Genomic DNA, 18,598 nt, shown 5'->3' with positions numbered 1-18,598 from the left:
TCTGCCAGCTAAAGCTGTTCCCAGGTCGAGGAGAGAACGTGGTGTGTGACGGCTCGGGCGTGTCTGATTCCAGCGTGTGTAGTAGAGTCTCGGCTCCTAATCAGGGAAATGAGAATCAAAAGCAGGTTATGGAGATCTCACCTGCTGGAGTTCTTGAACGCTTTAAATCTCCCCAGTCTTCACGTGTCCCGATTCAGCATTTCAGATTCTTTTTGCAATCACAAATTAAGGTTTTTTTTTGTGTAACTGATTGTAAGCGTCAACTTCAGTCTGATCAAATTCATCCCATTTTTTTCAGAGCAACTCAAACTTTAATATATCATACATACATGTTGTTATCGGTGTGTGGTGAGAGCTCCGTCATGCACTGCTCACTCATGTAACATTCCAAAGGTGTTTGTTTCTGTGTGTGACCAGTTGTAATAGCGTTATCATCTTTTCCAGTACAGTGTATAACACACCCACATTATCCTCCTGATCCAGTGTCCAATTGCGCTCTTTCTCCTTCTCATAGGGTGATGGAATGGAGCTGGCCTCCCACAACCTCCCTGTGGTCTGAGATAGGGAAGGGAGGGGTTAAAGGTTTTGGGAGTGTTCTGACCGATTAGTTCCAAACCAAAAATTGGGAGGTTTCGCTTGAGAAGGTGTTAGCCCGATTGTCTAAATGGAAATAACTATTACCAAAATTGTCCTACCGAGGATGTCCCAAGACTAGAAGGTCTTTGAAACTCCTGGTGCCAGAGATTTGAAAAAGAGTTTTCAAATCAGGTGTTTATTGGGGGACGTAAATACAGATATTTGAATAGACGGAACGTGTGTTTGCTAAATGACTTGTTAGGAACAGCAAAGTTAGCAATTTGGGAAAACTCAGAAAAACAAAGGTCTGAAGCTGGCTTCCACAGAGGGAGATGTTTAAAGGTATCATGACTCAAGGTTAAAGATTGAGGTTTTTATATTACAAACATAAATGATATGGTACAGTTCTCTAAGGTGTGGTGTGCCCATCTGGCTTTATGAGTGTTACAAAGATCAATTGGTTAAATGAGTTATTGTGTGGGGGCTGGCTCTTGGTTATGGTTTTTATATTTACCTTCTTTTGTAAAGTGAAAGATTGATAATACAAAAGGGGAAAAACTAACCGTTAATGTAAAGCTACAATAAATGTTATGTTTAACCTCTCCTCTTTTGTTAAACACACTCCCCTGCTCACTCTCTCTTCTCCCTTTCTCTCTCTCTCTTTCCCTCCTTGTTTCTCCCTCCCACTTTCTCCCTCCCTCCCTCTCTTTCCCTCCCTCTCTTTCTCTCTTTCCCTCCCTCTCCCTCACATTGCTCCAAAGACAGTAGAGTTACCTGTAAAAGATCTGGAATAGCCTTTGGAATATGTCTTTTCTCACCTGTTTACTTCCACTGCTATTCTGTTCCTTTGGAAGTAAGGGGAGCGTGTCCCTCAGAGTCAGACCCTAAACACTGTCTCACTACTGGACACTTGCAGAACCAGAACAAGAGATGATCACCCAGAAATCGCCTTCTTTCAGGACATTAATAACAAATCAAATGTTCCTCAATATTTTAAAGCATTAAATCACTGTAATTTCTCTGTCCGACGACGATGTAGAAGTGACCTCCACTCATGAGCGCTCATTTTCATCTCCTTTAAGGGCTCATCTAATAAACCTCCCTTAAAAGAGTGATCACAGTGTTATGATCATCTAGTTTAGTGATGCCTCGCAAGGGGTGTAAGATAATGATAGATGGATGAATTATGACCTTCACTTGTTAGGACAGTAACCAACGAGCCTGTTAGCGAGCTAGTTTTATGATTAACTGGCCCACCCAGCCTAAGGGTGCAGTGGCTTCTCTGTAATTAAAGATTGTGTGGTAAGAGCAAGGGGACTGTTGAAGCACAAACACACTTATCAGTAATGTTTTTCTTGTTTCAGGGTCATGCTCCAACACTGAGGAATAGTCCAGATCGATGTAAACTTATATATACTATATGAATGTGGATTTTGGAATCTGTTCAAGTTAATCGGTCTTTAGAAAAACTGCAGCTACTCAGTGAATAGTACATTTCATTCTGATTTGTAGTTTAATGTAGAATATACTTTATTTGGTCCATAGACATTACAGCACAGTGAAATTCTTTCTTCCCATATCCCAGCTTGCTCAGAAGCTAGGGTCAGAGTGCAGGGGCAGCCCCTGGAGCACAGAGGGTTAAGAGCCTTGCTCAAGCTTGGCTATACCGGGCCTTGAACACCCAGCCTTCCAATCAGTATCCCAGCAGCTTAACTACTGAGCTACCACGCCCTTATAACAAGCTTTTGGAGGGACAGAGTCTGTTCTAAAAAGAAAAATATATAATAATTAAACACAGATCTATGTTTAAGGCAAAGTGCCACGAGAGCTGCATTTCCTGAGCATTTAATTAAACATTTATTTAGACACCTAAACATATCTTTAGTGTCTCAAGTTTTTTAACAGGATAGACACAACCTTTTAGAGTACCACAAAATGCACACGCTGCTGAGGAGCAGGTGGTAATCCAAAAGGAGTTGAGGCTTGTAATGTGTGATGTCACAATGATTGAGAGGTGTCAAAGAAACGCCCGAGTTTTATTTTAGAAGATAAACCCTGCTTAGAAAGGAGGCGTTTCATGCAGGACTTGGTGGCTCAGTGGTAAGAGCCTTGCCTCTCAAGTGTGAGATTCTCGGTTTGAATCCGACCTTGTCTCTGCGCTGTCTCTTTCTCTCTCTCTCTGTGTAAAAGGTAAGTAAGAAGTATGTGGGAGTAAGTAGTGAAAGAGGTAAGTAGAAAATATAGAACAGAAGTCAGAGTAGATATGGGGGGTGGGGGTGAGTTGTCAGATTAGATGGGGGGGGGGTGAGGGTGAGTTGTCAGATTAGATGGGGGGGGGGTGAGGGTGAGTTGTCAGATTAGATAGGGGGCCGAGGCGGTGGAGGAGGGGTTGGAGGCGGGTCGGCCGAGGCGAGGGGGCCGAGGCGGAGGAGGAGGGGTTGGAGGCGGGTCGGCCGAGGCGGAGGAGGAGGGGTTGGAGGCGGGTCGGCCGAGGCGGTGGAGGAGGAGCCGAGGCGGTGGAGGCGGGTCGGCCGAGGCGGGTCGGCCAAAGCGGAGGGGTCGGAGGCGGGTCGGCCGAGGCGGGTCGGCCAAAGCGGAGGGGTCGGAGGCGGGTCGGCCGAGGCGGGTCGGCCGAGGCGGGTCGGCCAAAGCGGAGGGGTCGGAGGCGGGTCGGAGGCGGAGGAGGCGGAGGGGTCGGAGGCGGAGGAGTCGGAGGCGGGTCGGCCGAGGGGTCGGAGGCGGGTCGGCCGAGGGGTCGGAGGCGGGTCGGCCGAGGGGTCGGAGGCGGGTCGGCCGAGGGGTCGGAGGCGGGTCGGAGGCGGGTCGGAGGCGGGTCGGCCGAGGAGGGTCGGCGGAGGGTCGGCCGAGGAGGGTCGGCCGAGGGGGGTCGGAGGCGGGTCGGCCGAGGAGGGTCGGCCGAGGAGGGTCGGCCGAGGAGGGTCGGCAGAGGAGGGTCGGAGGCGGGTCGGCCGAGGCGGAGGGGTTGGAGGAGGAGGCGGGTCGGCCGAGGCGGAGGAGGAGGAGGCGGGTCGGCCGAGGCGGAGGAGGAGGAGGCGGGTCTGCGGAGGGGTCGGAGGCGGGTCTGCGGAGGGGTCGGAGGCGGGTCTGCGGAGGGGTCGGAGGCGGGTCTGCGGAGGGGTCGGAGGCGGGTCGGCCGAGGCGGAGGAGGCGGGTCGGCCGAGGCGGAGGAGGCGGGTCGGCCGAGGCGGAGGGGTTGGAGGAGGAGGCGGGTCGGCCGAGGCGGAGGAGGAGGAGGCGGGTCTGCGGAGGGGTCGGAGGCGGGTCGGCCGAGGAGGAGGAGGCGGGTCGGCCGAGGCGGAGGGGTTGGAGGAGGAGGCGGGTCGGCCGAGGCGGAGGAGGAGGAGGCGGGTCTGCGGAGGGGTCGGAGGCGGGTCGGCCCTCCCCCTCTATCTACCCTTCTCTCCTACTTACCACCCCCTGCCCTCGCCTATCTCCAGCCTACTGCCCATCTACTCTTACAACTCACCCCCACTATCTCCTTCCCCCTGCCCTGTCTACCGCCCTCTCCTATCCTTCCCACTCCCATCCTATCATATACTTCTTACTTACCTTTTACAGAGAGAGAGACAGACAGTGACAGCGCAGAGACAAGGTCGGATTCAAACCGAGAACCTCACACATAAGAGGCAAGGCTCTTACCACTGAGCCACCAAGTCCTGCGTGAAGCACTTCCTTCCTGGGCAGGTTTTGTCTTCTAAAATAAAACTGTAAATATATACATACATTATATATATATATATATATATATATATTTTTTTTTTTTTTTTTTTTTTAACTCAACCTCAAAAAGCTTGTAATATGGGAGTGGTAGATTAGTAGTTAAGGCGCTGGGTTACTGAACTAAAGGTCAGGGGTTCAAGCCCTGGTATCGCCAAGCTGTCACTCTTGAGCAAGGCCCGTAAACCTCTGCAAGCTGTGACATGCGAAGAAAGAATTTCACTGTGCTGTAATGATTATGTGACAAATAAAAGCTATTCTATTTTCTATTCTATAATCAACCCCAAATCAGAGCTATCAGAATTAAATGAACTGAACATCTAAATAGCTGCAGTTTGTCTAAAGCCTTTGTACAGATTCCACAAGCCACATTCGTACAGTAAATATATTTACATTGATCTGGAACATTCCTGTGTTGGAGCATGAACCTGAAACAGGAAAAACAATACTGATGTGTGTTTTTGTGCTCCAACAGTCTTTAAGCTTTCCCCTGGTACCCTTACTCTTACATGAGAACATGGGTAGTTTTGACCACCATACACACATTTCTGAGCTGAAGTAAATCTTGACCAGACAGCAGCAACACCCCTGGCACTGAGTCTGACCTACATCACAATCATGGTGATTAGAACATCACGATCAGTAGAACCCTGGACAAAAATTGTACAGTTACCAGGTTAACGTTTGGATTAGTTTACAGGACACGTCAATGTTGGAGAAGTGTAAATATAGTGAGATTTAAAGGATTTGAGACGTCCAGTGCTCCAGCAGGCGAGATCTTCACATCCTGCTTCTGATTCACGTTCTCGGTGATGAGCAGAAACTCTACTTCATACAGTGAAGCGCTGAATCAGACACGTCCAAGCCGTCACGCACCATATCCTCTTCTTAACTGGGGAACAGCTCCAGCTGCCAAAACTGTGGGTCTGCATACACTGTCTACACACACACAAAACTGTAAGACAGTAAATAAATAAATATATATTACATATACACACACACACACACAGTAATCCCATGTATATCCCACTTTAATCCCCCACTTTACCACGCTTTATCGCGGAATTGCATTTGCCACATAACTAATTCGTTTGGCTGATTTTCCCGGTCTCTCACGGAGAGCACCATAGACCAAAACACTTATAGAGAATTGTTTTTATGGAGTTTTATGTTGAACTAATCTTCTTCTTCTTCTTTCGGCTGCTCCCATTAGGGGTCGCCACAGCGGATCATCCGTCTCCATACCACCCTGTCCTCTACATCTGCCTCTTTCACACCAACTACCTGCATGTCTTCCCTCACCACATCCATGAACCTCCTCCTTGGCCTTCCTCTTTTCCTCCTACCTGGTGGCTCCATCTTCAGCATTTTTTTTACCAATATAATTCATGTCCCTTCTCTGCACATGTCCAAACCATCTCAATCTCGCCTCCCTCACCTTGTCACCAAAACATCCTACATGTGCTGTCCCTCTAATAAACTCATTTCTAATCTTGTCCATCCTCGTCACTCCCAACGAAAACCTTAACATCTTCAGCTCTGCTACCTCCAGCTCCACTTCCTGTCTTTTACTCAATGCCACTGTCTCTAATCCATACAACATCGCAGGTCTCACCACAGTCCTATAAACTTTCCCTTTTATTCTTGCAGATACCCTACTATCACAAATCACTCCTGTCACTCTTCTCCACCCACTCCACCCTGCCTGCACTCTTTTCTTTACTTCTCTAACACACTCTCCATTACTTTGCACTGTTGACCCCAGGTACCTGAACTCCTCCACCTTCTCCACCTCTTCTCCCTGCAACCGCACCACTCCACTGCCCTCCCTCTCATTCACACACATGTACTCTGTCTTACTCCTACTGACTTTCATTCCCCTTCTCTCCAACGCATATCTCCACCTCTCCAGGCTCTTCTCAACCTGCTCTCTACTCTCACCACAAATCACAATATCATCTGCAAACATCATAGTCCAGGGAGACTCCTGTCTGACCTCGTCCGTCAACCTGTCCATCACCACTGCAAACAGAAAAGGGCTCAGGGCCGATCCTTGATGCAGTCCAACCTTCACCCTGAACCAGTCTGTCGTACCTACTGCACACTTCACTGCCGTCACACTGTCCTCATACATGTCCTGCACCACCCTCACATACTTCTCTGACACACCTGACTTCCTCATACAATACCACAACTCCTCTCTCGGCACCCTGTCGTACGCTTTCTCTAAATCCACAAATACACAATGCAGCTCCTTCTGTCCTTCTCTATACTTCTCCATCAACATCCTCAAAGCAAATAAGGCATCTGTTGTGCTCTTCCTCGGTATGAAACCATACTGTTGCTCACAGATGGTCACCTCTTCTCTCAGCCTGGCTTCCACTACTCTTTCCCATAACTTCATGGTGTGACTGATCAACTTAATTCCCCTGTAGTTACTGCAGGTCTGCACATCTCCCTTATGCTTAAAGATCGGTACCAGCACACTCCTTCTCCATTCCTCAGGCATCCTCTCCCCTTCCAGAATCCTGTTAAACAATCTGGTTAAAAACTCCACTGCCATCTCTCCTAAACATCTCCACGCTTCTACCGGTATCTCATCTGGTCCAACCGACTTTCCATTCTTCATCATCTTAATCGCTGCTCTCACTTCCACCTTACTAATCCTATCTACATCCTGCTTCACCAACTCCACATCCTCCAACCTTCTCTCTCTCTGATTTTCCTCATTCATCAGCTGCTCAAAATATTCCCTCCATCTTCTCAACACACTCTCCTCATTAGTCAACACATTTCCCTCTCCATCCTTTATTGCTCTAACTTGCAGTACATCCTTCCCAGCTCGGTCCCTCTGCCTGGCCAATCGGTATAAATCCTTTTCTCCTTCCTTAGTGTCCAACCTCTTATACAGCTCCTCATGTGCCTTTTCCTTGGCTTTCGCCACATCCCTTTTTACCTGCTGCCGCATCTCCTTGTACTCCTGCCTACTTTTCTCATCACTCTGTCGATCCCACTTCTGTTTTGCCAACCTCTTTCCCCTAATGCTCTCCTGCACTTCCTCATTCCACCACCACGTCTCCTTGTCTTGCTTTCTATTTCCAGATGTCACACCAAGTACTTTTCTAGCTGCCTCCCTCATCACTCCTGCAGTAGTTGCCCAATCATCCGGCACCTCTTCACCACCACCAAGCCCCTGTCTGACCTCTTCCCTGAACCTCACACTACACTCTTCCTCCTTCAGTTTCCACCATCTTATTCTTCTTTCAATCCTTACTTTCCTCCTCTTCTTCTTCGCCTCCAAAACCATCCTACAGACCACCATCCGATGCTGTCTAGCTACACTGTCCCCCGCCAACACCTTACAGTCTCCAATCTCCTTCAGGTTGCATCTCCTACACAGAACATAATCCACCTGTGTGCACCTTCCTCCACTCTTATACGTCACCCTATGATCCTCCTTCTTCTTAAAATACGTGTTCACCACTGCCATTTCCATCCTTTTAGCAAAATCTACCACCATCTGCCCTTCCACATTCCTCTCCTTAAAACCATACCTACCCATCACCTCCTCATCACCTCTGTTCCCTTCACCTACATGCCCATTAAAGTCTGCCCCAATCACCAATCGTTCTTTCCTAGGTACACCATCTACCACTTCATCTAATTCACTCCAGAATCTTTCTTTCTCCTCCATCTCACAGCCAACTTGTGGAGCATAGGCACTGATGACATTTATCATCATCCCTTCAACCTCCACCTTCACGATCATCACCCTATCAGAAACTCTCTTCACCTCCACTACACTCTTACTGTACTCTTCCTTCAGAATCACCCCTACACCATTTCTCTTTCCATCCACACCATGATAAAACAGTTTAAACCCACCTCCAATGTTCCTGGCCTTACTCCCTTTCCACTTGGTCTCCTGAACACACAACATATCTACCTTTCTCCTCTCCATCATATCAGCTACCTCTCTCCCTTTGCCAGTCATAGTACCAACATTTAAAGTACCAACCCGAACCTCTACTCTCCTACACTGCTCCTTTTCCTGCCGTCTCTGTAGACGTCTTCCTCCTCTCCTTCTCCTCCTTCGGCCAACAGTAGCCCAATTTCCACCGGTACCCTGTCGGCTAACGATACCTGTGGCGGTCGTTGTTAACCCGGGCCTCGACCGATCCGGTATGAAATTCTCATTTGTGATCCGCATATTTGATTTGGCACATGTTTTATGCTGGATGCCCTTCCTAACGCAACCCTCCCCATTTACCCGGGCTTGGGACCGGCACTAAGAGTGCACTGGCTTGTGCCCCCCTAATGGCTGGGTTAGTTTTATGTTGAACTAATAAAATGTATTAATTAAAATGTTATTATTAATTATAAAATGAAGTACAATTTTAATACAGTACAATAAGTAAAGAGTGCAGTGACACCTCTTTTTTGATGTTATAGAAGACTTCAACCAATAAACAGCAGAGAAACTACGCATAGGCTACGCTACAGAACTGTATACTATACATGTACTCAATATAAATGTGATCGTGTACTGTATTTCGACGAATTTACACTAAATTCATCTCGCTATATTTTTGCAAATGTTTTTTGTGAGTGTTTAAAGTGTGTTTGGGACGATGATTAACAACTCAAACAATAAAAAAGTATTTTTGGGGGGTGGCGTCTGTTTATCGCAGGCGGGTTCGAAAAACGGGGGATTACTATAGATCTACTTCTTCTTTAGGGTGCTCCCATTAGGGGTCACCACAGACCTTCACTTCTCCAGGCTCTCCTCCACCTGCTCTCTACTTTCAACACAAATCACAAGATCATCCACAAATATCATAGTCCACAGAGACTCCTGTCTGACCTCGTCCATCAACCTGTCCATCGCCAGTGCAAGTTTGTACTAATAAATTACATCAAAATCTTTAAAAAACTATTTTAATATTGTATTATTCATTTAAAGTAGTAAATAAAACATGACAAGTTATTCACAATTCTTGTTGAGTTGAGTGGTTTAAGGTTTTCTATGAAATTTTCATTTCATAGCTTAAATCTAAGATCCTTTCTATGACTTAATCGATAAAACGCTTCCGCACTGCCCCATACCCCCATAAACATGCCTCATACGCTATACTTCCTGATGATGTTCCCGTCTCTAATTAAAGAAAGAAAGAAAGGAAAAAAAGAAAGATGAAAAGAAAGAGAGAGAGAAATCAACAAAGAGAGAAAGATGGAAACAAACAAAACCAAACAAACAGAAAGAATGACCCCTGAGATTCATGTCGCTCTTACCAGTGAGACCCGCACACACACTCTACACTCCCGACATGCAAACTGAAAGAGATGGATGGAGGTGTATAAAGAGAGTCGGAGAGAAAGAGATATTAGAAGCTTGAGGTGGACATCAGACGGTGTGGAGCTGTTTTGTGGCGCTTATCTTCTTGAGCTTCTTCTTTATTGGCGTTCGCATTCTTAAGTAGAGCAATACCGCCATCTACTGTCGGTAATGGATCAGAGACTTCTATCCTTTCTGTCCAGATCTGCCAGGGCTCAATCTTTCGATGTTGCTGCGTGTTCAGCTCCTCCATCTACACCCAAACCCTTCCCACTCCAGAGAAGTGGAGTAATCGTAAAAATAATAATAATAAAAGACTGCATTTATAAACTTTCCTCCATCTAGATCCATCTTTTTTTTATTTCTCCATAGTCACTCCATTTATTACTTCATACATCCACGACTTCTGTCCTCCAATCGTATCATTTATTACCGTGTGCTTTCCCACTGTCTTTAGTTTTATGGCTTTGTTTTTCTTCTAAACAGTAAAGCACAGTCTTGAATAAGCCACCATCTCAGGATCTCCCTCAGACGTGGCCGATATGCTCCTCCAGACTTTCTAAGGCATTGTCTCGCTTCTGTCCCGAGGCCACTGCGGTGTCACAAACTATAAGGATAACGCGCATGCGCAATTAACACAAAAGGAACAATATAAAAGATTTGTTTAAAATGAACAACTTTTCGAGCCGATATTCAGTACTTTTAAAACCAGTGTACCAGCATCAATAACAGAATAATGAGAGCCATTAATATTAATAAGACTTTCACGGACTGGACATCTTTGTTCTTTAAGTTTAATTCATAATTGTTTTTAAACACTTTTTGGAAATAAACATTTATTTCCAAAAAGTGTTTGAAAACAATTATTAATTAAACTAATCATGCAAATTTTATTTCTATCACACAAACCTGTACCACTGTTTCTACATTACTTCCTTTTCATAAAGGAATGAAAGTATGTTGAAGTTTTTCCCCTCGAGCCTGTTTATGTTTCTCCTTTGACTGATCGCTCAGGATTCTGGAAAAATGAAGCTCTCCCGGAAGGTCCAGATGATGCCGTAGTCCCATGATATATGACTGAGTGACAGAACGTATGATGAATGCAGGTTCCGGTTTAAGATAAATATCAAACTCACTCATTTCTTAGAAAATCCAGGAAGGATTGATCCTGTCTATTCAACACCAGTACTGAAAGTATGGCAAGGATCCAATGGCCAGTCCCTAATACAAACCTCGGAAATAAACCCGCCGATGGAAGTGGTGGTAGCATCACGTCCACCGACGTGACCTGGAGGATGTTTTATATATGTTCAGTTATAATGGAATTAAAAAGAGGTTTTATTCAGTCGTTAGAAGTATTCATTGTAGATGCGTTATTCTTGATATATACTAAATAACACTCTTCGTAGTTTTGATAGTTTTCTCCTTCTTAAAGGAACATTTCTGTTTATTAATCAGGGTTTGTGCTGGTTACGGTTTAAAATAATTGGAAACGCATGACGAATAAGTTGAAAGTATTGCTTTATAACGGTGAGACGTGTGTGTAAGTGTGTTATACGGTGAGATTTGCATGCACTCTTTACTTAATTATCTTTGAAGTGAACCCCAAAATGAATGTCACCGTGTCCGTGTGTAGAATTATTCCAACACACATCACTACCGCATGCACACAAGTGCTGAAAATCTCCACATCTGAGCAACACACTTGAGAAAACTCACTCCCGGCCTGAACGACTCCCTGCTTTGAGAGGCACGGATCAGGTAATGAAAATATAACACTCGCTCTACATTTTCCTGACGACCATCACTTTTTTTTTTACTTTTTGAAGTAATTACAATCAGATTTGTATTTATTAGAACCCTGAAAGATCACGTTCATGCAGGATCGTGATGAAGAGTCGATTGTGTTCCGAGTTATGTTCTCTGCGCTCATTTGCTCCTCACCATCCACGCTGCTGAGATCTGTAAGGACACAGCGACTGTTCAGATATTCTTTCTGTCGCTGGTTTTGGACGAGATCTCCTCAGTTCCCAGACAGCGCACTCCCTCCAGCAGCATGGGCGTGCCGTGATGGCGGTCTGCAATATTGGAGAATGAAGATACCAGGCTTAATTTTTTCATTATCTTCTAGCAACATTGTGGTAATTTTTCATCACAACCTACACCAGTTTTGCACTTTGAGGGCCCTATATGGGCTTTCTTTGGGCAAGCAAACAGTAAGGTTTCCCACTGAAAACCCTCATGGGGCCCCAAATGGGTAAAGCCACAAGGGCCCTGTGTGGGTTGTTTTATAGGGATGCCAAACTGTGTGCTACTCTACAGAAAGCCACAAAGGCCCCTCAAAGGGTTAAACTGCCATGGGGTCCATATGGGCCAACCCACATGGGGCTCTTTTGAACTTATTATAGATTTGCCCTGCCCAAACTGCCCTACAGTAAACCTACACGTTCTCATAGTGGCGCACACAAACATACACACACACCACACACACACACACACACACACACACACACACACACACACCTACAAATATATATGAATGCCATTATATATTATGTAAGAAATGATTATCTAACTTGGAAGACCTTGTACACGTGACTGACTGATTCCAGCTGGTTCTCACCCATCACTCTGGCGTGCACTCTGACTTTAACACTGCTGTCTCTCCTGCTTCTGTTGATGAGTGTGAGCTCATCCTGCACCACTCCTTCCTGCTGAGCGCTGTACTCACACATCACTTTCACTCCTCCTACACACACACACCGAGAACAAGACAGCACAAGTGTGTGTAATGATTTCAGAAGGTATAACAGAGGCATTACAGAGAGAATCGTGATATTTTGAACTCTGTACGACAGAAAAACTGAATTACTTTTACAAAAAACTAAACAATATACAGTGAGAAAGAAGTTTGGCAATCACCTTTTTGGGATAAACCTCAGAATTGGGGCGGGGTTTAACAACCCTTTACTGTAATTGGATATTAAGATTTTGGATTGACAGCTACAGTAAGTAAAGTTCAGTAAATTTTGGAGTGAGTTTTGGATGCGCTTCTTCGCGCACATAGTGTTTGTACGGTGTAGTGAAAATTATTTACTCAGTAAAATGTTTGTTATTAATAATTGATTCGGTCTGCACAAAAACATTCACTCACAACATAACGCACGTACAAACAAATAGAACACGAATACCGAATGCGAGAAAACAACATTGACACTGAAATTTTATTTTTTATTTCTATATTTATTTTTTATTTCTAACTTTACCTCCAAGAACCAATTTGGGTCAGTATTATTTTTATACGGAAATCCGTTTAATACGTTTTCTGCGAACGCTGACCTCTAGTGGTAATTGGAGGTTATGGTTGAAATAAAATATGTTAAGAATGTAAGCAGATTTCTTTTTTTTTTTTTTTTTTATCAAATACTACACTTACATAATATATAACCAAAATGATCGGATAAGTATCCAAGCAGGATGAAGAAATAAAGAGATGTAAAAAAAACAAAAAACAAAAACAAATTTAAATAAATAAAATCACTCAACGAACTCAAATGTATCTCCAGCATCAAGATTTACAGCAAACAACTTCCTCAGTGAGCATTTATTATTCAGCCAGAGTAAGTAATTAAACAATTCTGGTGGTTTGTAGCTTTTTTTAAAAAAAAAAAAAGCTTTTGTTTGTGAGAAAAACAATTTCAACTGTTCATGAATATTATAATTGACGACTTAATTGGACTTGACCTTCTAAAAGCTGTGTATTTATTATTAATGTACTGAAGCTGATGTAACCCCTGTTCTCCTGCTTTCTGTGTCACAGCCTGAGAAACACTGCAAAGGGGTATAAATAATTAAAGACGTAAACACCCTAATTGAAAGACAAATACAGCAGATGTATAATACTGCATCGATCTTTGAAGGTGGGAGGCGGAGTTACCTTCAGGGCAGGGTACGATGTGGGTGGCACGAAGGCGGGGTTTGGGCGTGGCGCGTAACGCTGGAGAGAGCATGCTGTCTTTTCCTAAAGTGGGGACTTGTGGGATCAAGAAGATGATCTCGTATTTGTGTTGGATTTTCAGGAATCCTGCCTGAACACAGAACGTCAGAAACTTCAGTGGAACACAAAGACAAACTAATACATTTCATCATTACAAAGTGGCACAGAAAGGAAATGTTTGAAATATGTGTGTGTGTGTGTGTGTGTGTGTGTGTGTGTGTGTGTGTGTGTGTGTGTGTTACCTTGACCAGGTAGGTTCCATCAGGTTCAGCGATGGCGGTGATGATCTTGTCATGCTGCGTGTCATCACCGCTGTCGCTGAGCACACCGTCCTCCGTCTCGTCTGGGAAATGAACACCTCCGCCTTTAGACGTGGAGCCTGTCGGGGGGACGGTGAGCAAGAGAACGAGACGGTTAGAGAAGAGTGAGAGTGAAGAGGACACATAGGGTGGGTGTGACGGAGCGAGATGATCGAGAAGAACTCGGGCTGAAGTGTGTGATGGAGAGACGAGGAAGCGAGAAGAACGGGCTTGTTTGAAAAATAAAGACAAAAATAACAAAAATGCCGAAATAAAATATAAACTCCATGCCAACAATAACACACACACACACACACACACACACACACACACACACACACTGACTTTTCCTTCCTGTTGCCATGTCAACACAAGGCTGGGATGACGGCGTCAGCGAGATGTCATTCTTAATGGACAACGTCTGGTGTACGTCCCTGACACCACACACTTTATGTCCTTCTTCACTTCCTGTCCTTCTTTACTGTCGGTTACACTGAAAAAAAGAATCACACACACACACACACACACACACACACACACACACACACACACACACACACACACACACACACACACACACACACACACACACCTTCTTTACTGTCGGTTACACCGAAAAAAATAATTAAACACACACACACACACACACGCACCTTCTTTACTGTCGGTTACACTGAAAAAAGAATTAAACACACACACACACACACACACACACACACCTTCTTTACTGTCGGTTACACTGAAAAAAGAATTAAACACACACACACACACACACACACACACACACCTTCTTTACTGTCGGTTACACTGAAAAAATAATTAAACACACACACACACACACGCACGCACACACGCACGCACACACGCACGCACACACGCACACACACACACGCACACACACACGCACACACAAGCACACCTTCTTTACTGTTGGTTACACTGAAAAAATAATTAAACACACACACACACACACAGACACACACAGACCCTATACAAAGCAAGAAATATAAAGAGGAATGTACTCTGAAGTTTTTTACATATTTGGAATAATAAATGAGATGTTATAGCTGGTGTGTGTGTGTTGTTGTGTGTGTGTGTGTGTGTGTGTGTGTGTGTGTGTGTGTGTGTGTGTGATCCATGTAAACGTCTGGTTTCAACGGTATCTGTGAGAAAAACGCAGTGCGGACGCTTGGAAAGTGGAGATCACCGAGTTGTGCTTCACTCAGACTGGTTACATAAAACCTCTTCATTCCCTTGTGGATGAAACTCACAGCAGCAGCAGCAGCAGCAGCAGGACTTCGCTCTCACACTGACAGGACAGGAAGCAGCTGGTAAACGCCTCGGATTCACACTGCGACACAGTCACTGTATTCAACCTTACAGTCGTCGTTCCACACAAATCACAATACAAAAAGACGGTGAAGGTGAAGGATTACAGATCAGCCACACTGCTGATTTACTTCTACATAATAAACAGATTCAGGACAAGCATTCAAACATCATCATCACCACCACCTCCATCATTACCATCATCATCATCATCACTATCACCAAAATCACCATCACTATCATCATCTTCAACAGCATCACCATTACTATCACCATCATCCTCATTATTAACCTCATCATCAACAGCATCATCATTACCATCATCATCACTATCATCATCTTCAACATCATCCTCATTATTACCATCAACAGCAGCAGCATCACCAAAATCCCCATCATCATCATCATCCTCATTCTTACCATCATCAACAGCATCATCATCATCATCATCCTCAATCTTACCATCAGCATCATCATCATCCTCATTCTTACCATCATCAACAGCAGCAGCATCACCAAAATCCCCATCATCATCATCCTCATTCTTACCATCATCAACAGCAGCAGCATCACCAAAATCCCCATCATCATCATCCTCATTCTTACCATCATCAACAGCAGCAGCATCACCAAAATCCCCATCATCATCATCCTCATTCTTACCATCATCAACAGCAGCAGCATCACCAAAATCCCCATCATCATCATCCTCATTCTTACCATCATCAACAGCATCATCATCCTCAATCTTACCATCAGCATTATCATCATCATTCTTACCATCATCAACAGCAGCATCATCATCATGTGTGTGTGTGTGTGTGCGTGCGTGCGTGCGTGCGTGCGAGTGAGTGAACCAGTGACTCAGCTATACAGGATTAAATTTTACTGCTTTTTTGTTTTCTCCGTGAGATTCTGCCGCATCTCGTAAATAATAAAACTGACCTTGTTCCAGATGTCCTTCACCTTAACTTCCATCAAAACTCCTCCTCTACCTCCATATTTACCTCGACCTTCACTCATCCTCAATCTCCAGGACTTTCTTGGTCCTCATCTTCATCCTCTCATCCATTCATCTTCATTCTCTCTTGGTGCAGCATTTGAATCCTCTGGGATTGTATTAAAAAGTCAGATCGGTAAACTCTGGAGATATTTGGACCGTGACGTCTCCTGTGTGATGTGTTGTGATAAACGCTGATGTGTGCGTGGTGCTTGGTATGTAATTTGATCATTTTTCGATTGATCAGATCGCAGTGTTTACACGTGAGTCTAATATCAGTCTGATTTAGCGTCTGATCTCTAAATCTTCACTCTGACACACAGGAGGTCTGAGTGTAGTTTTGCTGTTGCTGAACTGTAGGTGGTTATTTCTAATTGAATGCACTGGTTCTGATACGTCACTGACGGTGACTCCGGTGTCACCACTTTGTTCAGCTGTAACTATAAAGTGGTTGCTGAGGGATCAAGTGTTTACAGCGACTTTAACGTAACTGATTACAGGAACCAGGTTGATTTGCAGATGCAACGGTAAAGGGAAAAAAATGATGTCGTTTTAAAGAAGCTGATGTGGTGTAAAAACAAAATAAAACACTTACAGATGTGCAGAAATGGAAAAATAAACTATCTAATCAGGAGGATAAGGGAATTCTGGGAATTCTGCTTTATTTCACCTCCTCTATTTTCCTACAGCAGCAGGACTCCGGGTGGGATGTAGTTTTAGAGGGAAGAGACTGAGGATGATGATGAACCTGATTATCATCAAAAGACTTTACTGATGACAGAAATAAATAGTATTATGTCCTAATTATGCACACGCACGCACGCACGCACGCACACACAGACAGAGCAGTGGGACTTCAAGCTCGAACAGATGGAGCATTAGCGTGATATTTTCTTTTTTTTGGGGGGGGGGGGAATGAGCCCCATATTTTATTTATTTATTTATTTAACAGCTGGAATAAAGCACAGCTGGGTTTGCAAAAGAAAATAAATAAATAAACATTTTACATCAGATGCTCACCAGTATAGAGTTTAGCATCAAGGTGATAATATTTAATTGGACATCGTGTTCACACACAGACACACACAGACACACACACACACACACACACACACACGCACATACACACACAAGCACATACACACACACACACACGCACATACATACACACACACACACACACACACACACACACACACACACACACGCACATACATACACACACACGCACATACACACACACACACGCACATACACACACACACACGCACATACATACACACACACACACACACACACACACACACACTCACACTCAAGCACATACACACACACTCAAGCACATACACACACACTCAAGCACACACACACACACACACACGCACATACATACACACACACACACACACACACACACACACACACACACACACGCACATACATACACACACACACACACACACACACACACACACACACACACACACACGCACATACATACACACACACGCACATACACACACACACACGCACATACACACACACACACACACACGCACATACATACACACACACACACACACACACACACACACACTCACACTCAAGCACATACACACACACTCAAGCACATACACACACACTCAAGCACACACACACACTCAAGCACATACGGGCGCGCACACACACACACACACATGCGGGCGCACACACACACAAGCGCACACACACACTATAATGCGGTTTTTAACAGAAGAAAAGCACACAGACCTGTGTATCGGTTCTCTTGCTCTCTCTCTCTCTCTCTCTCTCTCTCTCTCTCTCTCTCTCTCTCTCTCTCTCTCTTTCTGATGCGGGAAGAAAGCTGGTTTGTGATCTGATGCGCTCGCGCCCTTGTGCGTGTGTGTGTGCGCGCGCGCTCTGAGGTGTGTCTTCTGTCCTTTCCGACGCGGAGGCGCAGCCAGCACCTTTCACGCAACACGTCAAACAGCGGCGATGCTGCACCCATTGGTCATCTGGACCTCATATTTAACCACGCCCTTAATATTTAACCACGCCCTTAATCACACACACACACACACACACACACACACACACACACACACACACACTTGTTTTTGCTACATGGTGGGGACTCCTGACGGGGTGGTTACTCGTGGGGACACTGATTTGTAAATACATTAGGTCCACAATTTTAAGTATTTTTTGTTTCTTTATTTTCAGAAATAAATTATAAATTATCTGCGGATTACCCAATATATATGCAATTATAACATTAACGAAAATGAAGATTCAAGATTAAGTTAAGTTCACACCATAACTAA

At 44.6% G+C, this 18,598-nt stretch overlaps 1 protein-coding gene across 2 annotated transcripts; it reads right to left on the bottom strand.

Annotated features, from left to right (window-relative positions):
- Positions 1 to 9,980: 9,980 nt before the first annotated feature.
- On the bottom strand, positions 9,981 to 18,173 carry adisspa (adipose secreted signaling protein a). Of its 2 annotated transcripts, none has more exons than XM_083533238.1 (6): positions 18,045 to 18,173; positions 14,291 to 14,438; positions 13,889 to 14,025; positions 13,587 to 13,737; positions 12,273 to 12,398; positions 9,981 to 11,727 (listed from the first exon to the last, which is right to left on the bottom strand). In XM_083533238.1, exons 2-6 carry the CDS (start codon positions 14,307 to 14,309, stop codon positions 11,633 to 11,635), a joined length of 528 nt encoding a protein of 175 aa, XP_083389364.1. In that variant the 5' UTR covers positions 14,310 to 14,438; positions 18,045 to 18,173; the 3' UTR covers positions 9,981 to 11,632. The 2 variants fall into 2 exon arrangements, with proteins under 2 accessions (XP_083389364.1, XP_083389365.1); XM_083533239.1 differs by having other exon boundaries at positions 14,291 to 14,421; positions 18,045 to 18,161.
- Between the last annotated feature and the right edge of the window lie 425 nt (positions 18,174 to 18,598).

Source organism: Silurus aristotelis, assembly GCF_946808225.1.
Source record: "Silurus aristotelis genome assembly, chromosome: 27".
Classification (NCBI taxonomy): Eukaryota; Metazoa; Chordata; class Actinopteri; order Siluriformes; family Siluridae; genus Silurus; species Silurus aristotelis.
This window is presented reverse-complemented; position numbering and strand designations above follow the sequence as displayed.